Source organism: Astatotilapia calliptera, chromosome 19 (assembly GCF_900246225.1).
Source record: "Astatotilapia calliptera chromosome 19, fAstCal1.2, whole genome shotgun sequence".
NCBI lineage: Eukaryota > Metazoa > Chordata > Actinopteri > Cichliformes > Cichlidae > Astatotilapia > Astatotilapia calliptera.
Window position 1 is genome coordinate 27,527,937 of NC_039320.1, and position 25,362 is coordinate 27,553,298.

A 25,362-nucleotide genomic window follows, 5' to 3' on the forward strand; every position below is an offset into this window, starting at 1 on the left:
GGCTGAGGCATGCCAAATTACATGAGACCTGCACAGTGGTAGCATGTTTTACTGATGATCTGATCAGAGAACAGAACAAAAAAAAAAGCATCCATCAACCAAAGAAGAGCTTTGAATGTCCTTCAAGAAGCAGGAAATTGTAGTCTGACAAAATCAACCAGCACAAAACACAAATGATCTTTGGGTTCTTTAATCTGAGTTTTAAAATTAGTATTCAGATGACAAAAATAAAGAAACTTGAAAATAAATTAGTTCAGACAGTTCTCACAAGCATACAGCAAACACCACTACACACCATTTACCCACATCTACAATAGTCTGGATTATGATATAAATTATTGTAAAATGTCAAACCAAAGTTTTGAAATTCAATACATACAAACTGTCCAGTGCATCAGTCCAGAACATCATCAAAACAGACCACACGGGTTTTCAAAGGCCAGCTCCATTTACAAACAAATAATAATATAATTTGTAATGATTTAAGCTCTCAACTATCAGCTCACACATCACACATGAATGAGTCAGTTCAGGTTGAATTTTCGGAGGTGCTTGGTGGGCACTGCAGCAAGAAGAAGCTATAATATCAATGCAGATAATGTTCTCAGTTATCTGAAGCACTACAGGATATACAACATCCCGTTTTAACACTCTATTCTGTTTTGCCTGGTATTTGTATTTAGTCAATGACCAAAACAGTTCTCTTATACATAGAATACTGCTGCCTGTACTTTCCGTTATTCATACAGGCAGATTCCTGGTATTATACCGCTTTGTCTGAGATATCTATTGAAAACAAGCTTTGGACGTGTCTTAGAAAAGCTTTGTTCAGTTACTCTCTGGAAACAAGACAAGCCCAGGCATGAATATCCTGATGTCTAATGCAGGGAAGTGTTTTGTAGAATACGCTCATCTTACATTTGATGTATGAACAGGTTTAAACAGTTCAAAAAGTAGACGCAGTGTACATTTGGAATATTTTGCTGTGTTGAACTCAGTAAGTTGTGCATATTTTTTCCAATTTGATATTCTTTGCTAAAATATGGTGATAAATGATGACCTTTTTGCACTTCTGTCCTATTTAATCGCAACACTTCTATAAAATACTTAAAACTGAGATTTTAAGTTGAAAAACAGGTGACTCAATTGTATGTCAAAGGTAAACATTTGCTTATTTATTTATTTACAATGAGATATAATGCATCAACACACCTTCAAAACCATCACACATAAGAGTAATAATCTCCTAAAATGAAAATTTGAGCTTAAATTTGGTAATTGTGACTTCAGGTGCACAGTTCAAATTCAGTGTATTCCCTCCAAATAATTGATATCCCTCACAAGTCTCATTTAAATGTAAGGCTAATTTTACAATTCTTTTTTAATAAATTTAAATAAAGAGTTGAGCTTACATGCCCCAAAAAAGACAGTACTAATCAAAAATCAGTGCGCTGAATTAAAAGGCCACTTAAACTGGTCATGTAGACTTCCCACTTTTACTGAACCATTGAGTGTGAGCTTCTTCTCGCAGTTGTATCAGATATCAATGATGGCAAATATTTCTGGTTTTTCTTTATCGTGGATTTGCATTGCTGAATATGTGATGGCTTTCACCTCAGTTCCCTAGAAGGACAACAAATGACATAAGTTACTGTAGTTGCATTGTAGTTTTGTAGCATTAGTTATTCATTTTATGTATTTCTTCTAATGAGTGTCATTTTACTTCTTTGTCTGGCTTACCTGTGGGTGCTTTTCCAGAGAAAATTCTTCGCCCCACCTTTCATAAACCAAAGAAAAATAAAGCAAAGAAAGTAAATTAAAACTTTTTTGCATGTCCTGATCAAGTTTGACCTTTGCCTTAAAAACAAATTACAAAGTTGTTCCACATTAGCTCGGGTTTGAATTGTACGTAATACTTTTTTAAAATAAATATCAAGATAACTTCAGTGTTATTGAGGAGGACCCCAAACTTACCCAATGGAGCGAATCTTGAAACGCATTCTGTCAATATGTAAAACTTTGACCTCCTGATGAACAGATATGACAAAATTGTTAGCACTTCATAAATGTAGCAACTTCATAACTGTAATGTAAATAAGGAACAGTAGCAAAATTACTTGCAGCCTATTATATTTAGAGATGGTGATTATATTAAAAAAAGAAGGGAAAAAAAGATAATATTACCAGTTGTTTTGGGTAAGTTCATCACCACATTTAAAACTAAACAATCATGATCTGATTTAAGTGCAGAGTTTCAGCTTTAATATTAAGGAGTTTAACCAAAGTACAACATTAGGAATTACAGACATTTTTATCCACAGTCTTCCATTATCAGAGGCTCAAATGTAATTGGATAAACTAAAATAAAATAAAATTGCTGCTTGTTTGTGGGTCTCTCTGCCTTCAATTTTATATTCAGTAACTGAAAAGCATGCTCAGCTGGTTACTGACGTGGCCATTGAAGAATATCCCATTTCTGTTTCCTTAAGAAACTCAATTTGCACTGTGAAACGCAGAGTCTGAGCAAGGTGTACGGCCCTGTACACTAAAAATTCATCCAGCTGTTTCTATCAGCAGCCACACCACCAGTACTAACTAGAGGCCCAGTTGAACTGGCAGTCCTACATGCTCATGCCATAACATCGCCTCAACTATGTTTGACAGATGATGTGGCATCTGTGTGATCATGAGCTGTTTCAGTCTGTCTCCTTACTTTTGTGAGCAGGCTCTTTGTTTTCTTTTATGTTCTGATCTGATGTCCTTGTTGCTGAGTGTAACCAGTGGTTTCCACCTTGCTGTAAATCCTCTGTTTCCATTCATGAAGTTGTCTTTTGATTGCAGACCTTGACAATGGCACGCCTACCTCCTCGACAGTGTTCTTCTCTATGTGTTGTGAAGTGGTTTTACTTAATCCAAGAAAGATTTCTTCAATCATCAACTTTAGTTGTCTTCTGTGGTCTTTCAAGGCTTTTGATGTTGCTGAGCTGGCCAGATGATTCATTCATTATTTTACAGAATGACCACATTGTTGATTTGACCACTTAAAGTTTTTTTCCATTTCCTTTTTAGGTTGTTTTTTTTTTTTTTTCCAGACTAAGATGGCTTCCTTCACATGCGTCGACCACTCTTTGGACCTCACATTGAGAGCTCCAGTAAAAAGCTATAAAATGCAAAAATAAACTTATATAATCAAATCCAGACCATTGTAGTCATTTTGTCTTGAAGTAATCAGGAAGAAGGCCTCAACAGACCACGAAACAGCTTGGAAGTCAATTGTCCAATTACTTTGGAGAATCTGAAAATAAGCGACTGTGTATATAATTCTTGAATAGTGATGCCGTATTTCTGCTAAACCCTTGAATTAAAACTAAAGTTGCTTTGGGGAGTGTATGGAGGCAAAATGACAAAAACAGGGTCAAAATGCTTATGGATCTGTTTCATTGGGCCTATAAAAATGTGGCTTGACATAGAATTTGGAGATGGTTAAGATAGCAATACATGTTGCTTTCTGTCCTGCTTTCATAGAAATGTATGAAGTCTATATTATTTTTCCGTGTCAAGGAAAGATTTTATACTTACCCATTTAAGTCATAATTTATATCAAAACCGATCTATTTTATAAAGGCTCAGGTCTCAAATGCTTTTGCAAACAAAAACAGATATGCAATCAATGTAAATAAGTTTAAAGTACATGTTAAGTAATACACAAGTGACCAAGATACTCACCCTGGGAATAAAGAAAAGATCTGCACTAAACTTGTATAACCAATCATCTAGGAAGTGGAAGAGAAGCGACTCCATGTCTTCACCTTTTAGGAACAAAAACATACACACAGACTTTAGCTGATCTGCTCTGCAAACAGCCAGACTGAGACAGGTAGAAAGTAGGTACAACTGGAGTCGGTTGAAATCTTGGTGACAGACTCTCACCCTCCGACTCCACTTCAACTGTATCTATCGGTTCCACCGTCTCTGTGTCCGTCATGTAGCCGAACATGCCCATGGCACACTGCTCAAAGGCTTCCTCCAAAGAGTCTCCCCAAGAGTGAATTCTTGGAAAAGAAAAAAGAAGGGGTTTTTTTTGTTAAAAACTAAGAAAAAAACAGAGGAACATGGTTTTACTATACCAAAAAGGTACTCACTGTACATCTGCTGTGTGATCCAGGTCTGAAACGATTTAAAAAAAAAAAAAAAAAAAAGAGGCGATATCATGAGTTGACTGAATTAAAGTCCTAAGAAAGTCTTGCCAGTGGCAGCAATCCTGAAATGTCTCTATTTGAGCATTTATTTTGAAGAACTTAATTAACTTTTTTTTTTAGGTAGCTCTTTAAAACTACAGAATTAGACCCATGATGGAGCCTTGAGGTACACCGCAAGTTTGTATTTGTATGTACCTTTATTTTGAACATGTTAAAATAGTATAACAACAACAGTTGTAAAAAGAGACAACAAAAGAAAAACAAGAGATTGGTGTAAAACTTGATGGGTTTGTAGCCTCAAGATTAGTTTTCTTGACATGACATGAAGAACGCATAATTGCATCTTTAAAGTAGACTGGCAACCTCCATACAACTCTGACATAGAAGAACTGGGTGGCTCACTATTGTGCACATTAGTTCTCAGGGCCCTATTTCAGGAAGCCGGTTTAGAAAACTCAGAGTGAAAAACGATACGCAGGGTTGAGTAACCCCGAACTGTCCAACTCAGAATATTCGGTTTCAGAAAGGCTGATAACAATTAGTTCAGTCAACGCGGAGTTGCTTTAACCCCAAGTTAAGCGCGCGCACGAGGATACATAAAGCCCTGATTAGTGGAGCACAGATTAAGCGAGTCACCATGGAGACGGAGGGAAAGAAGGCGCGGTCAATGTATTTTACAGCGCTTGAGGCCGAAATTCTGATGGCAGCATATGCCAATAACATGCAAATTCCGCGGAAAAAAAGTAACACAGCCTCAGCTGCAAAAGAAAGGGAGCATGTATGGCAAAACATAGCCGACAGAGTCAATGCGTGAGTGTTAATTTAAACATTGATCGAGGGATTTCCACCCATTTAACACGTTATTTTATTATATTTTATTTTATTTTTTATTTTATACATTTGATTTTGTGATGTGATGTGAGCGCAGGTGCAACCCAACAGGCCCCCAACGTTCCTGGCAGCAAGTAAAAATGAAATATAAAAATATAGTCCAAACAGGTAAGGTGTAATTGTATTATGAGCCATAGTGCTTGGTCTGTTTGTCCGATGTAAATCAATTGCAGTTAGAGGCTACATTAATTTTCTTTCTGTAAGCACTTATTGAAATTATCTGAGCACATTACAAGTACATATTTGCTTACTCTGTATGCTCAAATGTGACCCGTTATAGCCAACAGAAAAAAAGCGGAGGCCCGAAAAACAGGTGGGGGTCCTCCACCACCACCACTCACAGAGGCTGAGCAGTTGGCTTCCACATTTGTGATAATGTTGGCAGCATCACATATGATCTTCACAGTGCAGAGAACACAAATTAGCATCCATTACTATAATGAAATAATTTGTTAGTTTGAAATGCTACAGGGAACTATGTACCTGTACATTAATGCTGTGGAAAGACTTCCTGTTCACATAGTCTCCTTCATTTACTGAAGGAGCAATGATTGGAATGTGAGTGCCATCTATACAGCCAATCACGCCTGGGAACCGTGAGAATAAATGTAAAATTTAAGTAGTAGTTCAAGTATCACCACATCATGAATTAAGTTTCGTTCATCCTGATACCTGCAATTTTGTGGCATCCCTCTTTGATGAATCTTGTGGGTCTATGACCGGGGAACACCACAGACGAGTGCAGGAGACGTTTCAGTGCAACTGTAACATTCCTGACTGATGTAAGTATCGAGGCCGAAATTCTGATGTGCTGCCATCAGAATTTCGGCCTCAAGCGCTGTAAAATACATTGACCGCGCCTTCTTTCCCTCCGTCTCCATGGTGACTCGCTTAATCTGTGCTCCACACAGCAAATTCAAAAGTGTTAAATGTTTCGGTGTTAATAGTCTTCTTGCAAAAGTAGAGTTAATTTTACTCTAAGCAGAGTCACATTCTTTTAATGTAACTCTGAGGTGTAAAATGATAGTAGTTAAAATCGAGTGTTAAAAATGAGTCAAATCTGGAGGTGTTACAATGGAAACATTAACTCTTGACCTCTTAACTCTGAACTCCTACAGGGGCTATGACACCAACAGAGTAAATTCACAGACTTCTCCCCCAGCACGGCTCCAATCGAAGCTGAAGCGAAGCCGTTTCAGAACATTTTGCTCTACATATTTGAGTTGTTTGCCCTGCTTGGTAAGTCATTTTTTCAAAGATTGTTTCAATTATTATTATTAGCTTTTACTTCTGTGGCTCTTTGGAGTTGAGACAAAGCTGTGTGAAAGGCATTAGCCATGTTGCTCGCTGATAGCATAACATTCTGTTTTAGCTAGCTGAAAGGTATTGTTTGCGGGCAAATACCACAGCCTTGAAAAAAAGCTTGCATGTGAATTTTCAGTCAAACTTTTGGTCAAATACGCCTAAAACAATGTGTAGAATGTGAAATGTTGGTATAATGGTGCTGCTTGAAGCCTGAAAACGATCGCCCATTAAAAAAAAAACAAAAAAAAAAACGAGCAAACAGCAGTAGCTGACGTCCTGACTGGATTCTACGTTAGCATTTAGATCCCTCCAGAGTTTTGTGCACACGGTTTAGGTAAAAATGAAAAAGGTTGCGGTTTTACATTTAGTTCAGTATTACCTGTTGCCTGTGTCCTTGTCTTTTGGGAAAATACTTTACACAAGTAATGGCTCAAAAAGGATTCCTTTTTTTTTTTTTTTTTTTTTTTTTTTTTTTTTTTTTACTGTGCTGCAATTGTTTACTGGATTATTTGTGCCATTAATTAGTGTCAACTAATTTTTATTCAATCTCCGCACAGGATATGCTTGTGAAGATGGAATATGGGGGAGAGCAGAAGTGCGTTGAAGTTCCACAGAGGGATGAATGAAGGACATGCATATTGTATTGAAGAAATAAATGATGAGAATGCTGTTATTTGCATTTACCATGTCAGACCTTTTGATAAACAAAATTCTAATGAAAGTGAGAACATGTATACTGTTACATCTTTCAGAAAATGTTTTGAAATTGTGGTGCACAGTTCAGAATAAATGTTTTTCAAAAACCATTGCATCTTTTTAGTAAATGTTTATTTCCAAAATAAACTTCTAGAAGTTCAGAACAGTAAAATTCCCGCTTTTTAGAATGAATTAGAAGATAACTCTTACGTAGTTAAACTAAAATACTCTTTGAGAGTTAATATATAAACTCTTAACACCAAGTGTTAAATTATCAACTCCAGACAGATTTGGTGTTAAACACCAAATCAGAGTTAACGTACCAACTCTCCAAAAAGAGTTAAATTAACACTCTCTGGTGTGGACCCATATAGACACTTTAATAGTGTTGAAATCAAATCCGACAGTGTTAATTTGGACATGCTGGATTTGCTGTAATCAGGGCTTTATGTATCCTCGTGCGCGCGCTTAACTTGGGGTTAAAGCAACTCCGCGTTGACTGAACTAATTGTTATCAGCCTTTCTGAAACCGAATATTCCGAGTTGGACAGTTCGGGGTTACTCAACCCTGAGTATCATTTTTAACTCTGAGTTTTCTAAACCGGCTTCCTGAAATAGGGCCCAGGAGACATAAATAGGAAGTTGGCAAACCTGCTTTTTTGTTTATAATTGGCCACATTTGTTGGTGATCAGTTAATCAGGTGCATTTGATTAACAGCACCTACCTCCTGCTTACCTGAAAGAGTAAGGTTGTACTACATTTTTCACAGGACTGTATAGTTTCGTGAAAAATAAAATCTCTTTCACACAAATGTAAAAAAACTGGACATATTAAAGATCTTTTTTGAATTTGAATTTTGAGACAAAATTTAACACGAACAATCCTTTTAGCTCACTGAAATCAAAATTAAACTAGACTTTCTGTGACGTTGTTTTGATAAATCAAGTAATGGTAAAGGAACTATTGGCATTGGAAGTCGGAGTTTTCATTTCCCACGTGGAATTTTCAACTGGAACTCAAAGTACGATCGGGAAGAAAAATCAGGATTTGTTTTTCGCCTTGAGAACACAGTTTGTTTGTTTATTTTTCGTTCAAAAGCACCGCTCCCACACGTTTATGAACAGAGCCCAGTTATAGTCGGGGTGATTGTTGGTGGTGACATGAGGGGGCGGTCCAGCTTAAAATATTGACAACTCGGAAATTTAGACTTCCATTGAAACCAGCATCGTGGTTGGTGCTCCGAATTTAAGTATCATAACTTCGCACTTACATTCATATTTCTTGTTGATCGGCGGGTATTTGGATTTGACAGCTTCCTGTGCTTCTGTCAAGTCTAACACACGATCGTCCATTGTAGATCGAAGCTTGTTGAAAAAGGCAGACGTTTATCTAGACCATGTCCGTGTGTTCTTCTTGAATTTCCGGGCAGGCTTGACTCACCGTACTACTTCCGTGAAAGACGAAGAACACTTATTTTTTTCTTCGCTCTCTTTTTTCATTGTTACACAATGGATATATTAACAGAAATAATTAAACAAATAATAAATTGTAAAAATTACTAGCAATAGGAACCTCTAGAGAGTTTATAGAGCATATACGCGTATGTATATGTTATAGAGCTAGTCCTTGCAAAACAGGGCATTCAGCTGTCATGAAAAATGGCCAACTTATTCAAAACGGCCTAAATACTACCTATTATTAGTAGTATCGTTATCGTTTGCAAATACCGGAAGTTACTTTTTTTGGCACAGCACCGGATGTGTCGTGTAACGACTTCCTGTCGGTTTTGTCGTCGACTATGATTGGCTAGGCGCGTTCTATGGAGTTGGCGCCATTGCGAGTCGTCGTGCTGTCTTCTGAGCGCTCTCCCTAAAAATTACTTATTTTGTCATTAGTAACGGTATTATAACCACGCAATGGCTGATAAAGACGGTAAGGACGTCTACGTTTTTTAACGAGAACGTTATTTATGTGTGTGTGCTGTCGAGAGTGACAGAAAATGCGAATCAGGATGTAGCGGTGGTGGTTGGCGCGCCAGCCAGCATCACCTTTCATTGTTAGAAAGCACTCAGCTAGCTGTTAGCTGATGTTAGCATTAGCTGCTAACGCGCCGGTGAAAAGGGTTTTAAACCAGTGCAGTCAGATATACTGCCCCACTATAATAATCTTCAGAAAGACTGTATTATTTATTTATATGGGCGACAGCTGCTCTAGCATTGTGTGCTACTGTTACTTTATTGATAAAATCAGCTAAAACGCTAGGAAGGAAAAGATTTCCTCAAGTAGCTGCTGCATATGTTTGTAAATTTGACTATAACGTAGCTTTGTGTTAAATGTTACTGTTGCAGCGGCTTTTGATGACGCTGTGGAGGAAAGGGTGATCAACGAGGAGTATAAGATTTGGAAGAAGAACACCCCTTTCCTCTATGATCTGGTCATGACCCATGCTCTGGAGTGGCCAAGCCTCACTGCTCAATGGCTCCCAGATGTCACCAGGTAAATGGGAGTTGTGCAACACCTTTTCAGGCTCCAAGTCACAACAAGATACTGTAGCAGATATGTAAATATCATGCGATATGTCCACAGACCAGAGGGAAAGGACTACAGTGTGCACAGGCTGGTTCTGGGGACCCATACTTCTGATGAGCAGAATCACCTCGTAATTGCCAGCGTTCAACTGCCGAATGATGATGCGCAGTTTGATGCTTCACACTATGACAGCGAGAAAGGAGGTGAGAGCATAAAAAGTCCACTGAGAACCTATGTTACAAGAGCACCACCAGTAAGAGGTCATAGAATAACTTATAGTTTCCTAGTGTTCTCAAGGGATCTTTACATGCAAAACATGGAAATAACACTTATAAATAGACTAATTCACATGCCTAAGCTGGTTTTGGATGATATTGATTTAATCGATCTAATCCAACTTTAGCACAGTAATACTAGTACACTTCCACCAGAAAATGTTGTTAGACCTGGTGAATGCAGAGGGTTTGGAGGACATTTCAGTAGTCTTTTAATTCTGCACATTGTTAATGTAGCGCTATCCAACTCCTATATAGCTTATTGATAATTGTGTGATGATGCAGAAAGAACAACATTGTTGGCTATGGGCAACTCTGCTCACAAGAGGAAGGAAAAGGAAATAACGTATGTAACAGCATGAATCAAATTTAACCTCATTCAACGAAGCAAGGGCAATAGTGAATGTCAGCTGAACAAGTAGAATAGTAGGTTACGTACTTTTTAAATCGCTTTTTTAAAGTTCTGTAATATGTTTATTAAACATTTTATTAAGAGCAAAACTGGTTAACAGGAACATTGGGCATAAATGACACACTACGTAACTTAAGGGTTGCATTTTTTGTCTAAAAAAATACATAAAAATCCCTGGTGCATAGGTCACCCTAAAACCTGCTTCATGGAATGGAAGAGCTTCATGTATCTGTTGTCTTTTTATTTCAGAGTTTGGAGGTTTTGGATCTGTTAGTGGGAAAATAGAGATTGAGATCAAGATCAACCATGAAGGAGAAGTGAACAGAGCCCGATACATGCCTCAGAATCCTTGCATCATTGCCACCAAGACCCCCACCAGTGATGTGCTAGTCTTTGATTACACAAAGCACCCCTCCAAGCCGGGTAGGTTTGCAGAAAGAACACTTTTTCTTGCATAACTGCATATCATGTGTCGCTACATTTGAAGCTCTACAGGCTTTTTAACACTGACATTATTTCTGTTAAAGACCCTTCTGGAGAATGCACCCCAGATCTCCGTCTGAGGGGCCACCAGAAGGAGGGCTATGGCCTCTCATGGAACCCAAACCTTAGTGGCTGTCTCCTTAGTGCTTCTGATGACCACGTAAGAAACCTGTCTTGACATGCCTGCCTTATTCTTGTTAAAATGATTTTTTGTCTTCTATCACATTACAAATCATTTGTTACTTCTTTTTTTTCTTTCTTTTTTAACATTCGTCTGTGCTCTCTGCAGACTATATGCCTGTGGGATATCAGCACAGTTCCCAAAGAGGGGAAGATTGTGGATGCCAAGACTATCTTCACAGGCCACACTGCTGTGGTGGAGGACGTCTCATGGCACCTTCTCCACGAATCGCTCTTTGGATCTGTGGCAGATGACCAGAAACTCATGATGTAAGCAGCCTCAGCGATGACTCATTAAAAACAAAGTTGTTGTTCAGTTTCACATTTCTTCCTGACACTGGTGCTTTTGTCTGTTTTTGGAACAGTTGGGACACGCGGTCCAACAACACCTCCAAGCCCAGCCATGCAGTGGACGCCCACACTGCTGAGGTCAACTGCCTGTCTTTCAATCCTTACAGCGAGTTCATTCTTGCCACTGGCTCTGCAGATAAGGTGAGGTGTCTTTCTTTCAGACAGTTACAGTGAAATAGCATCTTGATGCTGTACTGAATTGGCCTCCTTTTACTTGCAGACTGTGGCTCTTTGGGACTTGAGGAACCTGAAGCTGAAGCTTCACTCGTTTGAATCCCACAAGGACGAGATCTTCCAGGTAAGAAGTGAACTTCCTCGCAATAAATCTGTAGTTGTTGTTGTGCAAACTTCGGCTTGAATGTTTCAGCTCACTAACTGCATTGTGGAGTGAGGCTATTTAGGCTGAAATAGGTCTCTGGTGAATAACTAGCTTTTGGCTACAAAAGATGAAATGCAATTGCTATTTATGGTATAATTAAGTTAACAAAAAGATAAACTGTCAGGAAGTTGTTTGCTGTTACAGTTGCATACAAAGTCAATACAATGAGGTGAACTGGTGGAAAACAGTGTTGTCTGATGCAGGAGTTAAAATTTTTCAACTTTGGGAAAAACATTTTTGAGAAAAAGGATTGTAGGACTTTGTAGTAACTTGTGAAAATATGTGATGGTGAATTGTTTAAAGCTTTTGGTTGTACACTTGCTTGTACCCTTGGAATTTAGGGTTGAATATTTAATTCTTTGTATAGATATAATATTTACAATTATATTCACCAAAGTACTGCAAGGGGGGACTTAATTGCAGAGGTTTCATATCCACATCTTTTTCCAACAGGTTCAGTGGTCTCCTCATAACGAAACCATCCTGGCCTCCAGCGGCACTGACAGGCGGCTCAACGTCTGGGACCTCAGTAAGATTGGAGAGGAGCAGTCACCAGAGGATGCTGAGGATGGCCCTCCTGAGCTGCTGGTGAGTTGTGACAATGAGCGGTGGTGATGATGCAGTTTTTCTCAACAAAATGAGCATATTTGTGGTGACGTCAGAGGCTCTATGCACCCACACTCTCCAGTAAGAGTCTTGTCCAGCAGATGGATTATAGCTCCACCAATGCATGGACTGCAGCTGGTGATGATAATCATTGTTCTGCTCAGCAGCCTGAGAAATGTCTACTGGCACACGAACTTCTCCACCTGCTGCAGTTTGTAGTTAGTGTAGTGACCCTGCAGCTTGCAGCGGCTCTGTAGAGCAGTACAAGGACTACTGTCACCAAATGCAATCCATGACAATAGAGTTGGAGTCCAGCAAGCTACATGATTTTTCTAGAGAGGCAGTGGTCACTGCCTTAACAGTGACTTGGTTGGTCTGTTAGTAAGGTACCACCACACTGGAAGAGCATGCCTAAGTCTTTGTGTAGGAAATACTGTAATCTTGCTTTCAAACATTGGCTTTGTTTTATTTTTTAAGCTAAATCTCGATCATTGTGCTAAATCTTTCTGCTTCATTTCGTTTCAGTTCATCCACGGAGGACACACAGCTAAGATCTCAGACTTCTCTTGGAACCCCAACGAGCCGTGGGTCATCTGTTCAGTATCAGAGGACAACATCATGCAAGTGTGGCAGATGGTAAAGGCTTTGTAAAGAAAACTCGATCAGTTACAACACAGCGAGGATTTGAATAGTAAAGTGCATTTATTATTATAACATAGAAGAGCAGTTACATTAAAAATCTTTTATTTTTTTGGCAATTATATCTGCAGGCTGAAAATATCTACAATGACGAGGACCCAGAAGGTGCCGCAGATTCAGAAGTCCAGGCATGAGTCCGGTCTCCACGTGTCTTCTTCTTTTGACCTGCTCATTAAAAATGGATCCGTTTACCAGCACTGGGTGAAAAAGCAGTCTTTTTAAAATACATTTTGAGCAGCAGTGTTTTGTAGAAAATAAAAGAATAAAATGCTGCCATGTCATCACGTGACATGTTTAAGAAAAGGTCTCTAATGATCAGGTTTTTAGATCTTTTTAGTTTTTCGAACTGAAATCTGACTCGTGATGAAACCACAGACATGTTTATGATCACCTAAGTGTGCATTTTGTTGGTTTTATTTCTTCCATCTTGGTTAGTTGAGCAGAAACATTTCTGTGGAAGATCCATTTTTAAATGTTATTGTACATACTGTAGGTTGATCCTTTTAATTTGCCTGGTATTTGTAGTATGAAATTCCCCCAAATTGTGTTGTCACTTGTATGTGTTTTGTTTTTCTCTCTGCATTTTCTCTGCATCTGATCTTTTGTGTACTTAAGTATATTCATATAAAATTATTTACAGTAAAGCTGTTTGCTTTGTTTTCTTGGCACAACATTTTAGATGTTAAGTTGGATGTGAGCGAGTAACAAGACGCTTGCATTAAGTAGACCGCATTTTCAAACATGTAATGGGGTGGCTGTAGCTCACCCATTACATGAGCAGGTCATCCACTGATCGGAAGGTTGGTGGTTCGATTCCTGGCTTCCCCTAGCCTACATGCCAAATATCCTTGGGCAAGATACTAACCCCAAATTGCTCTCCGATCCATCGGAGTATGAATGTGTGTGAATGTTAGCTATATGAAGCACTTAGAAAGATGTGCTTGTGCAAATGGGTGTGAATGGGTGAATGCACAAGTTGGGTAAAGTGCTTTGAGTGCTCAGATGAGTAGAAAAGCGCTATAAAAGAACCAGTCCATTTACCATAATGTCAGCGTTGTGATTTGGTCTCATGTCTTATGTCTCGGGAAATTGAAACTTATGACTCTTCCTCTGTAATGTCACTGAGTTCACAGCCCCTATAAGAAAATAAGTTTATTATTCATTTATTATCTTGACTTTTACTAAGTTAAAGCAGAAATGATTGGGATAAACCCACCTCAGAAATGTCAGCTCTGCTAAAAGGCCATCTTTAAGATCTTCCAAGCCTTTCTTCGATTTTCTCTGAACCTCAAACTCCACTTCTAGTTCTCTCAGAGTCTTTCTTAGTTTCTCCACAGTCTTCTGCATAAAATAAAAACATACTGTCATCTAGTTTTACTGAACATCTGTTCTATCCAACCTCTCTTGTACCTTATGTTGTGCAGTGCTCTCCTGCCGCTCTGTCTCCAAAAGAGTGATCCTCTGTTCCAGACATGATCTCTGCACCTCCAGCCTCTGTATCTCCTCTCTCAGAGGCTTCAGCCCGGCTCTCAGGTCCACTGCCTGCTCCCTGGTTTTTCTCAAAGCTTCCTCCCCAACCTGCCTTCTCTTCAGCAGAACCATGAGGCGAGGCTCGTACCAGCCTTCCAACATCTTCACACTGCCACTGAGCCTTCGCTGCAGTCTGATGGAGGCCTGGCGACACTGGCTGATGTCACTCATGGCCCTGGGCCTGCAAGGCTTAGTGGCCTGATCACGGAGGGAATTGAGCTGGTTCTGGTGGGCGTTTTCCAGCTGCACCAACTCCTGGGTCAGACTTTGAATTTGAGCCTTGAGTTCTTCCTATGAAGAGATGTAAAATAAGAATGAAAAGTATTACATTTGATAATGGAGGCTATTTTTATCTGTGGGTAAAAACATTCAACAAATAAAAGGATCCCATATAGCAAGAGAGTGGAAATGGAAACTACCCAGTAGCTTAGTTGGGTACATGAATTTATCTGATTGCTAATTTCTCTATAGGGTGCAAACAGTAGCTAGAACTAAAACAACAAGAACTCATACTCATGATACTCAAATAACTGAAAATCAAACCATAAACAAGCTGCAGCCATGATGACCCCAAGTTTTATATGATGTTGCTATACTAAGCAAACCTACACTACAGAAGTAAATCATCATTAAATGTAAAGCCTGTGGTTTCTACCTGAGTAACAGCAGACTGAGCCACCTCGTACTCCTGCTCGGCTAGCTTCACCTGGCTCTGGATGCAGTCTCTGGTTGTGGTGAACAGTTTCCTCTTTACCTGTTGCACATCCTCACAAACCGTAACATAATCCAGCTGAGCCAGAGCGAGAAGCTTGCGTGTTCCCTCCAGCTTCGCTCTCAGGTGCCCCACAACTTGCAGCATAGGTTCCTGCAGAACCAGAAGCTCCTGTATCAGCACATCTCTTTGCCTCTCTAGATGGGATACTCGCTGTATGCAGTACTCAAAGAGTTCACCCAAGCTCTCCATGTCCACCTGTTCTTGAGCAAATCTACCTAGTGTTTCAGAGTCTGTGCGGTTGCTCGGTGAGATATCTTCAGAAAATCTCAGTTGCACATGTGAGTCATCAGTAGATAACATGAAGTTCCCATCCTGTACTGAGCTTTGATCATCCATGAGAGAATCTAAGAAAACAAGGCGAGAGCCATTAAAAACAACACCTGGTAAGACTGTGGTTTTCAAAACACTTATTCCTTTACAGATTGTTAAGAGGAATGAACTGTAAAGGCAAACACATCAATCATTCTGATAGCTGTTAAAGTTGAGAGGCCTGTCCTAAAGCTTCACACTACAGAACCTTTCAACCTGTCAAATAATTAAAGAAACAGCTTTTATTAACATAGATGTGTACTTACGTTAACTGGCAGTCCGACTAAATGTTCAGGCAGTTACTGTATTAGCACGGTTTTCTGTTAGAAAGAGGTCTGCAGTGTCTGTCTCCAGGAAAACGGAGGCACACTTTGTGTTTATTAATAACACTGAAGGCCTGGGAGAAACTCTATCTAAGACTCCCTCATGGGCTCACAAACTGTGTCAGTGCTGGAAGCAGACTCAGTGTGCTCTGGATGTGGCAGTTAGCGCATGTCCGGACCAGCCCGGGTGCCACAGAGAGCTATATTTACCCTTCTTCACAACCTGTTTCAATGTGTGTTTAAGAAGGTAGTGACATCATGGTGGAAAGCTGAGCTGAGCAATAACTTTCCACAAGTGTACCCCAGACTACCTTACAGGCAAAGGTGTCGACATTAGCAGGACCATGCATGCTTTTCAATTAATATCTTCCTCCAGGACTCAGCTCAGCTGACCAAGTTTGCATGGTTTATGTAACAGTATTTGTTTGAGGTGTTTTGCATACTGCCTATCACACTCCTCGCAGACAAGTGGAAACAAACACACACTCAGACATGTGAATATGGATTTAATGAAGGAGGTGATCGGAAAGATGTGAACATCTTTAAGTAATAAGGTATATTTTTTATTATATAATATTATTAAAATACAAAATTTCATGCTAGTAACTTTGGATATTTTCAAGGCTATCCAAAAGGTTAAAGAAGGACAAAGAACATTTTCTTTTTGTATTATTACAGTATTACAGTGCAAAAGTCTTGAGACACCCGTCGTTTCTTTATGTTTTGCTGGGAACGTGTGCAAACATACATGCGTGTGTACAGCTCTAACGAGCTTGAAAGTCAACATTTGGTGTGACCACCTCTATTCACCACGCAAGCTTTTATCTACAGTTTCTTTAAGTAGTCTTCATGAATAAAAAAATGCAGACGTAAATACCTGAAACGTAAACTAACCGTGGGAAAATTAAGTTCCAGTTTCTCCCCAGTCTGCTCGTTATTCCTCGTTCCACCGCTAGATGTCGCCAAATCAACGGCCGCAGACCCGCGCGCTCACCTGAGTGTGCCCAGCCTCCGTCAGGTGGGACCTCGGGTCGACTGCGGCGCGACTTTTCTCGGTAGTCCCACATTTTGCTTCAGTGAAGCGTCCGCAGACAAACGACGCTGACAGCAGAGGACACGCTCTCCTGGCACCTTAAACGCGAGGGCTGAAGCCGGGCGTGCAAACACATCCAGGCTGCAGTTGTTTCCTGAAGTTGAACTTTTCACGGAAATGCTTCACCTGGAGTTTTCCTTCGGGCGCTGAAAGTTTGGAGTTGGAGAACGAGGGCGAAGCAGGGCGACGCTTCAAATGGAGAGCGGCTAAATCAGTCTTTAAAGTTTCGTTACGGTACGTCTGACACTTCTTTTTTATCTGTCCAACTTAAGCGTCAGATTAATGGCTACCTTATTGTGTTGGCATTATTTTTATTTATTTATTTATTTTTTGTTGGAATTCCTGCTGGGAAAGTCCCTCGAAACTGAGCTGTGGCGTGAATTTTAGGAGAAAGGGTTTAATATTCCTGCGTAGGGAAAAAACAAACAGATAAGGATCAATATGATTGACTGGCTTTTGAAGGCGTGAAGAAAGTAGGTTTAGAAGTGAAGCTGTTATATCAGCACGATTTTTCTTCTTCTTCCTAATGCAGGTTTTTAATTATGGGCAACATAAGTACGGTAATTTTAGCCCAGAAGTAAAGAAAAATAGTCCATACATGTCAGAACCAGGGATCTCAAGTCTGTTAAAATAAAGTTTGGTTCAAATTGCAACTCCATGGCTAGATGTTGAGTATAGACATGTATGGAAAAACAAGGTGTGGGAGAGTTGCTTCTCAGCTAAGGGATCCTATACAGAGGTAATCTAAGACCTGTAGTGCTTCTCTTAGCTATGGAGCTCGTGACAATGAAGGGTATTGTGTTGGGTCCAGTCACTGATCCAGTAGCACACTTTTTACGGCATAGTCCCCTGACACTTCTTTTAATAAATGGCAGTTAACACGCACTTGATAACCCACTGCTTGCTGATTAACCCGAGGGAGATAACACGACCACCTTAGGACTCCCTCTCCCTTTCCCCCTTTTGGCTGTCTGCTGCAGCAGCATCTGCTGGACTTTGGTCTGGAATGAGCTTCCAATAATCAAAACTTCTCTGAAAAACCAATCAGCACTTTCAGTTGTTTGGGTTGTTTTTTTTTAGCTGCAGGTTTAGCTGTTATACCTTTCTAATAGGTGAGGCTGAGACTGAGCCATTTGTTTAAAAAGGGTGTGTCACATACTGGTGCTCCTTCTTGGCCAGCCTGCCATGCTTGGGCTTGTACCCATTACAGGTGCGTTGTGTAAGCACTTTTGGATGCATGGCGGAACCCGGTAGAAACCCGTGATTTGGGGAGGGGAGCAGATGTTAAGGCAGAGATGAGATGACAAAAGGCAAGGATGTGAGGAGATGGCCGGGATGAAGATTACACTGGGAGCTAAGGGGTGTAAGTGCACTCGGATCTTGGGTAAGCAGACAGGTAGGTGCAGCTGTTCAGCTGTGTGCTGTGTGCTGACTGAGATCAGTGGAGGAAAGGGGAGAGCTGGCGGTCAAGAACGGCAACAAGAGGAGCAATCGAATGTTGCAAGAGACAAAATGCGCACGAGTGTGTGTGATCACCGAGTGACTGATTTCTGTGTGTCATGCAGGCCTGCAGAGAACGGAAACGCCTGACTGATGAGTGGAAGAAAGCAGGCCATTAATCAGAGAGATTAACTGATGATTAAGTTAATCAATGAGCTCTTATCAAGAGATGAAAAATCCAATCAGTGGCTGTTAGCCGGCCATCCAAGTCATCATGATTTACTCAATTTGGGACTGAGGCTGTTTACTTTAGTGTCTTTCTGAGGCTTCACATAAATTGTGCTCTAAGCTCTTTCAAGTGTTTTTATTCCCACACTTGCCAGTGCCAAGCAACTGTCAGACGGAGTGAGCTTTAAACTGAAAGGATATTGTTTTGACTTGGGCTGAGCGGAGACACAAAGATGCCAGGATGTATTTTTAAACCTCGCTCTCCAGCTGTGTTTGCCTTTTCTGTGAGCTGGTCACTGCTGCTGCACAGCAGTTTCTTTTTATCTGCGTCTGACCTGTCAGTCCAGAGGTCTTTAAACTCTGCAGAGACTGCAGTCCAGACTTAGACCCCCAGCAACCCCTGGAGGCAAAGCAAACGAGACTTTGTCGCAACTCGCCAACTTTCCAGACTTTTTGTTTTCTCTTTAAATCCAGCTTTTGCATTGAAAAAGGTAAGCACTGGCATTCACACCTTACCTCTAGTTAAGATTATCATTTAATAGATATCACTTTGCTGTTGCCCACCTACAGTACCTCCATTTGCAATCTGCCCTGTTTCCATAGAAGTTAAAATATTGCATAAACACAGGGAACAACAATCTGGGCCAGCGCACACAACCACACATTATAATGTTATCTCAAAATGACTTCCATGCGCCAGCCATTATCCATTTGTCTTTCATGGCGCTGTCTCCTAGAAGGCCACTGCATGGGGTGAAAAAAAGGGGAATAGATGGAGGGGGTGAGGAGGTGTGTGTGTTTGATGCTGGGGGGGGGGTGAAAGCAGGATTGGAAAGAAGAGTTCCTCTGTCGGTAATTATAAATCTCTCAGGAATGCAGCTGCTGTTCTTACCAGACAAGCTGCTGCATGGCTACAGCGCCCTTGCAGCATGCCAAGTTGCATTTCCTTCCACAGATCTGTCTCTCTTTCTCGCACACACATGCACGCATACGTGCACGGACCATCTGTAACCGCCTTTAACCTCATAGCATTTTGGTTCATTTGTGTCATTATTGCCTTGCGGCGTTATTGTGTTTATTTGTATGACAGTTTCCTGAAACCGTCCCCTTTTTGGAGCAAACAGAAGAACCACAAAGATGTCACCTTTCAGCTCAAAAGATTGCATCTATGACATGTGTCTTCATGCTCCAGGTCCTGGATTGAAAGTTCTGCTAGACATTTGGAGCCATTATGTATTCAAAAATGTTTCTATTGAGTCTAAACCGAAAGAGGAGGTCGCTTCCTTTATGGTGGGTGTATGGTGAATGGTTTCCTCGAGATTCCCTCGGCCCATAAAACGTGTCTCATTTCACCGGCTGTCCCTGGTTTCAGTTGTGAAAACCACCTTGAGATGTAGGAATTAAGTATTTCCAGTTTGTCTCTTATAGTGGCCACATCATCCATCACAGCAGCAGCGTTACTTGCACATCAAGTGTTTGCATGAATATGCTGAGTTCTAGTTCAGGCAAGGCAGCTTAAGTCTTAGCAGCACTCTTCTTTGTTTGATAATGCCCAAAGAAGACAGCCAACGCCCTGACAGATGCCTGCAGGTGCTGAACAGTAACACCAGTTTTCTCACTGCTAAACACTTGCTATTTAGCTACAGAATGGCTCTAAGTGTGAAAACTGATATTTTCTAAACTGGCTGTTACTGTAAACAACTTTCTGGTCTTTGAAAGAAGACTGGAACAGATCCAAAGCGCTCCTCCTCTCTCTAAAGGAGAATGAGCTTGTTGGTCTATTATGTTTCCTCTTCCTATGGTGACTAAACCATTTGCAGCCCGATCTTAACCTTGCTTGCTGCCAGCAAGGTTAAGATCGTGCCATGTGAAACCAACAGGTCAGGCATTAGATGTGAATGGCCTTCTGGTTAAACTGAGCCAGTCCTAGTTCAAACAAAGGTGGCTGTCTGTATCATTGCCACACCCTCTTGGCTTTGCCTTATCCCTGTGAGGCAGCAGAGTCTGCTCCATCAGCTTCCCTGTATGACTCACTGGAGTCAAAAGTTACACTTCCCCTAGCCCCCTCCTCCCCTCATCCCCCTTGCAACTACTTGTGAAATTCCTATTGCTCATATTTACGTGATAAGACTCCAGTTTAAAGGGAGTGTTGTGCGAAGTCGCTGTAATGCACAGATGGCTGTTGAAGTCAAAAAAGACAACAGTGATAGTTGTATTTGTGATACTCCACTTTGGCTCTGATCTGCTGAGGGTGTGTGCGCTTAACTTTAGTGTTTTGTTTTTTATTCCTGCCACAGCTAGCTTTCCGTCTTTTTTCTCTCCACGCTGGTTTGTCAAGGGAAGATGTTTGAAAGCTCTGTGGGGTATTATCCTTAATTTGTAACCACAGTTGCCTCAGGCAAGGCTGGTGTCATTGCTTTATGTTGCTGTAACTTAGCTGACCTGCCTGTTTAAATGTGGACACGAGACCTGGATTTGTTCTGGAATTCAATTTCCTGAGCTGGCTTTGACTGTTTAACCACAACATTGAAACCCACCTTCCTGATATCATTTAGGTCTCCCTCATGCCCACACTACAGCTCTTTATTCTAGGGGACATGGACAACTTTGGTCCTTGTGGGGTGGGGCCTTTGTGGATCAGGCTTGTTGCAGCATATCCCAAACAGACACAGAGAAGGAAGAGCATGGAAGTCGGGGTCAGTACCTTGTACTGTGTTGTTAGGCAGGTTTTTCTTTAGCTAGGACAGTGAGGGGTACAGATTTCAGAGGTGGCTGTTTATATCAATGATACACCCTCTTGTCTTTTCCTTGTCGTGATGAGGCAGTAGACAGTAAGGAGACAGTGAGGAGGACTGGACAGGCTGCAGCAAGATTTTCTTTTCAAATCAACCAGATGAGCTATTACAGTGGGAAACATTGCCATGCTGGGAGTTCTGCTGACACTGGGGAGTGCCATTGCCATGGAGTTGTGTACTTGATCTGCAGTAATGTTTGGATGGGTGGGACTGTGTAGCACCAAAGTGGTCAAAAACTACAAAATAAACAAAGAAATTCCATAAAATGCAGCAAAAACAATATACTGTTAGGAATAAAAGTAGTCTTTAATTAGTTTGATCTGTAAAATGACTGCGTATTTATTTACCTTTGAACATATGTAGACACTTGTGTATCTACTTTTTCTATTTAATTGTCTATTTATAAATTTAACTTTGTATGTACTTGGACATGAATAATGTTTTTTTTTTCTTTTATATTTCTGCTTCATTATGCAAATGAAGAATGATATTCAAAGTTTGTCATGAGGTCAGCTTTAACAACAACATTACAAAATAGTTAAAAAAAAATCAACAAATTACATGGGAAAGTAAATTTTAACCAAAGATAAACAAAAGCTAATTTAAACAAACTTATGTCCTTTTGAATAATTTCTCATATACTATTTGGTGTGTTAAATTGCATATTAGTTATGTATGTACTTCAGCCGCCACTGGTTTTAACATTGCGGCCAAATGGCGTATACTGTAGCGGTCGGTAGTCCATAATCAATAAATCGTCTTTCCAGATATGCTCAGTCTATTTGTCAAGAGTGTGTAAACTATTATCAGCTCCTGTTTACTTCATGCTGGTGTGTACACACTGCTGTCAATGTCAGTCGCTCTGTAGGTATTGACACACCACGTTGAGGTTTGCTGCGTTAGAGAAGTATCTCCTGTCCAACGCAAAGCTTGACGTCTTTTGTAAAGGATAAGTAAACAGCGTGTTGGAACACATGCCTGCTCTGGCAGGCTGGGGTTGGGTTTAAAAACCACAGCAGGTTTTGCGTGCGCACGCGCTCGTTTATGTGTGTGTGTCAGAGAGAGAGCGAGACGTGTAGAAAGGGCACACAGCTGTTTTTGTTTGTAAATCAGCTTATGTCTTGATTGTGATCTTTTCTGAATATATTATACACACACATGTGCTGTGTCACTACAAATCCTCCCAAATGCTCCGATTTTAGATTCTTTTGAGCCCTGAGTTTGTGTGTCAACTGTAACAAAGGTTTGGTGTTTAGTAATTGCTGGGGCAATAAAGCAGCTCTGTAATTAGCATTTTGATGCTTTATTTTGAAAAGTAATGGTGTGTTTAAAACTTATTTGCTAGAGAAAGAATTGTGATAGGAATTTTTAAAGTCTAAATAACCATTTAGTAAATTTCCTGATGAAAGAAAGAAAGAAACGGTTACTTTTTTTTTTTTTTTAAAGGAAACTCCACTGTGTACGTCACCAAATTAGATTTGTTTGTAAAATGAAAAATTGCAGGTTGCAATTGTGGCATGAGTCAACTCTTTGTGACCAGACTGCACAGACAGTGATCAGCTGGGTGGTCTCGTCTACATCCTAGACTTCTTAGTATTGCTCTGCTCCCTCTGAGGTGGAAGTAACACGAGAAGTTGTTGCACTCACTTCTTCTCCCATGAGAGGCGTCTTGATTATTGGCGGCTGAAGCCAATGCAGATGCATGGATGTTAGTCATGCCCTAATGACTGTAATTTGGAGCAGGAGAAACACAGGGCTTAGTGCGGGGAGAGGCCTTGTACTTTTCTCTGAAAAGGATGGATACCCTTTCTTTTTTACTAGCCTTTCACTGCAGCTCACTCCTCATGGGGCACCGGCTACACACACACACACACACACTGGCACTTTGTCATTTCAGATGTGCGGCAGTGGATAACAAGTTCAGCTTGTCCAGATTAAGATAAACTCCTTCAAAAACACCCACATTATGTATAATGTTTAGAAAAGCTTTGAAGCTCTTCAAGTATTCATCTTAAGCCTCTCAGACTGAACTGCATACTTCAGGCATGAGTTCGGGTGCAAACTTCTTTCTGGTGAGGCCAGAAACTAAATTAATTCTGTTCTTTCTTCCATATAAGCGGCATTGTTTGGACTCAAATATCTCTGCAAGGACTGGCTTCATCAAGGATGAGTGCTGCCATCCAGATACTGCAAGTTGGAAGTGACGTCACTCTTGAGTTAGCACGTTCCAGAAAAAGCTAGGAAAAACAGGATTTGTTTGGGTTCTTAGCGAGGTAAAGTCATTCAGGTAGTACTAGAAATACAGCATAATATTTTCATGGACAGAACCTGATCAGTGATCTGCATAAAAAGACACATCATCTTTTAATTCAAGATTTAAAAAACAAGCAAAGAAACAAACTAAAAAAAATCAAAAATACTGTTTACATTCAGTGCTTCCATCTTCGATTGCCAGCTTGGGGTTGGTTGGTCTGCTCCAACTTTCTGAGTGTTTGAGTTCAGTGGGCGTTCTACAAAACATTTCCGGATGGGAACTCGGAATTTCTGAGCTCCAGTGACATTTTTGTGTCCTTCAGGATAAATCAGTGGACTTGAAAAATATCACCAGGTCAGAATTTAAACTGTTCATGGAAATACTTACAAAACACCCTGAGGGGTGTTCAAACATGGCCAGGCTTTCTTTCCATTAGCTGGTTTGACAAAACCTAAAGTCCTAATCGGAGGCAACAGATATCATGACAGCGGTTATCAACCTTTTCTGTTTAGACTGGCTTTCCGCTTCTCAGGCTCCGTGCACGGTCACATAGAAAGGTGTGTTACACACGTCACATGACTCTTCTTCCACATTAAATAATCCCTATGAGTGTCACATACTCACAGTTAAAGTTAGATAAGGATAAAGTGGTGATATAAATGGGTGAAAAAACATAGATAGAAAACCACAACCGCAAAATTCCACACTGTTGCAATGAATGCATGACGTCAATGCTACAGGAAAACACTAATTTTGGGTTATAATGTACCGAGGCACAGACTGCCAAAATAAGTTATATTTTTAACCATCCATATTGTTCTGTTTATCCAGTCTGGGGTTGTGTGAGGCAGGTATCTGTCCAAGCTGTCATAGAGTGAGAGGCAGGGTACGCCCTGGACAGGTCGCTAATCTATCACAGGGCACACACACATAGAGAGAAAACTATTCACGCAGCCAATTTGGAATCGCCAATTAACCTAACCACATGCATGTCTTTGGAGTGTGGGAGGAAGCCGGAATTCCTGGAGAGGACTCAGGCAGACACGGAGAGAACATCCAAACTGCACACAGAAAGGCCCCAGACTACATCTAAACCTAGGGCTGGTATGCTAACCACTGCACCACTATGATGGCCGGTATATTTGCTATTTATAATGTTGTTTATTTCTAATGTGACAGCTGCACATTAGAACTACGAAACGGAAAACCTAATATATTTGAACATTAAAGGTTACTGTCCCACAGCCTCATAAAAGAGACATGCATATCGCTTTAGTTTGTGGCAGATCCAAGGGAAATAATTTTTTTTCTAAGTGGGAAATGCCACGATTGGGTTCTAATCTGTGCTCTAGAAGCTGCAATTCCAGCAGTGCATCTTCTACTTAGATTCAAAAGCAGCCACAGTTGATGCAAGTCTGAAGTCACATTGGAGCTAATTTCAGTCTTAGTGCAACTACAGCAGGAGCAGCATGACGCCCCCCCCCCCCCCCCTTTTTTTTTTTTTTTTTTTGTAATATAAAAGTAATGACCATGGGATGGTCAAAAGGGATTGGGATGCAGACCTTAAGACCTTGATCCACATGTTAGATGTTTTTTTTAACTTCTGGGA

The 25,362-nt window shown here is 40.5% G+C and overlaps 4 protein-coding genes across 8 annotated transcripts in view; 2 read left to right on the top strand and 2 right to left on the bottom strand.

Annotated features, from left to right (window-relative positions):
• Positions 1–174: 174 nt before the first annotated feature.
• Positions 175–8,799, bottom strand: zbtb8os (zinc finger and BTB domain containing 8 opposite strand). 2 transcript variants are annotated; one of them, XM_026151592.1, is made up of 7 exons: positions 8,363–8,799; positions 4,143–4,167; positions 3,931–4,052; positions 3,727–3,809; positions 1,975–2,027; positions 1,741–1,777; positions 175–1,623 (listed from the first exon to the last, which is right to left on the bottom strand). In XM_026151592.1, the coding sequence occupies exons 1-7, from the start codon at positions 8,442–8,444 to the stop codon at positions 1,537–1,539; spliced, it is 489 nt and encodes a 162-aa protein (XP_026007377.1). In that variant the 5' UTR covers positions 8,445–8,799; the 3' UTR covers positions 175–1,536. The 2 variants fall into 2 exon arrangements, with proteins under 2 accessions (XP_026007377.1, XP_026007378.1); XM_026151593.1 differs by lacking the exon at positions 4,143–4,167 and having other exon boundaries at positions 8,363–8,426.
• Positions 8,800–8,867: 68 nt separating this feature from the next.
• Positions 8,868–13,650, top strand: LOC113011815 (histone-binding protein RBBP4). Its single transcript, XM_026151588.1, has 11 exons — positions 8,868–9,024; positions 9,441–9,588; positions 9,679–9,824; positions 10,558–10,731; positions 10,836–10,951; positions 11,081–11,241; positions 11,337–11,463; positions 11,543–11,620; positions 12,155–12,289; positions 12,833–12,943; positions 13,078–13,650. Exons 1-11 carry the CDS (start codon positions 9,009–9,011, stop codon positions 13,138–13,140), a joined length of 1,275 nt encoding a protein of 424 aa, XP_026007373.1. The 5' UTR covers positions 8,868–9,008; the 3' UTR covers positions 13,141–13,650.
• Positions 13,651–14,000: 350 nt separating this feature from the next.
• LOC113011869 (syncoilin) lies at positions 14,001–17,030 on the bottom strand. Of its 3 annotated transcripts, none has more exons than XM_026151672.1 (5): positions 16,821–17,030; positions 15,192–15,655; positions 14,417–14,827; positions 14,223–14,347; positions 14,001–14,142 (listed from the first exon to the last, which is right to left on the bottom strand). In XM_026151672.1, the coding sequence occupies exons 1-5, from the start codon at positions 17,008–17,010 to the stop codon at positions 14,103–14,105; spliced, it is 1,230 nt and encodes a 409-aa protein (XP_026007457.1). In that variant the 5' UTR covers positions 17,011–17,030; the 3' UTR covers positions 14,001–14,102. The 3 variants fall into 3 exon arrangements, with proteins under 3 accessions (XP_026007457.1, XP_026007460.1, XP_026007458.1); XM_026151675.1 differs by having other exon boundaries at positions 16,838–16,887; XM_026151673.1 differs by lacking the exon at positions 16,821–17,030 and adding an exon at positions 15,887–16,281.
• Positions 17,031–17,040: 10 nt separating this feature from the next.
• LOC113011867 (uncharacterized protein KIAA1522 homolog) overlaps positions 17,041–25,362 on the top strand; it is a 32,310-nt gene continuing 23,988 nt past the window's right edge. Inside the window, exon 1 of one of the 2 annotated variants that reach the window (XM_026151669.1) lies at positions 17,041–17,270. The gene's annotated coding sequence lies outside the window, so the exon portion shown is untranslated. Of the gene's footprint in view, positions 17,271–18,158; positions 18,421–25,362 lie in introns of those variants that run through there. The other variant, XM_026151670.1, reaches the window with a different exon arrangement.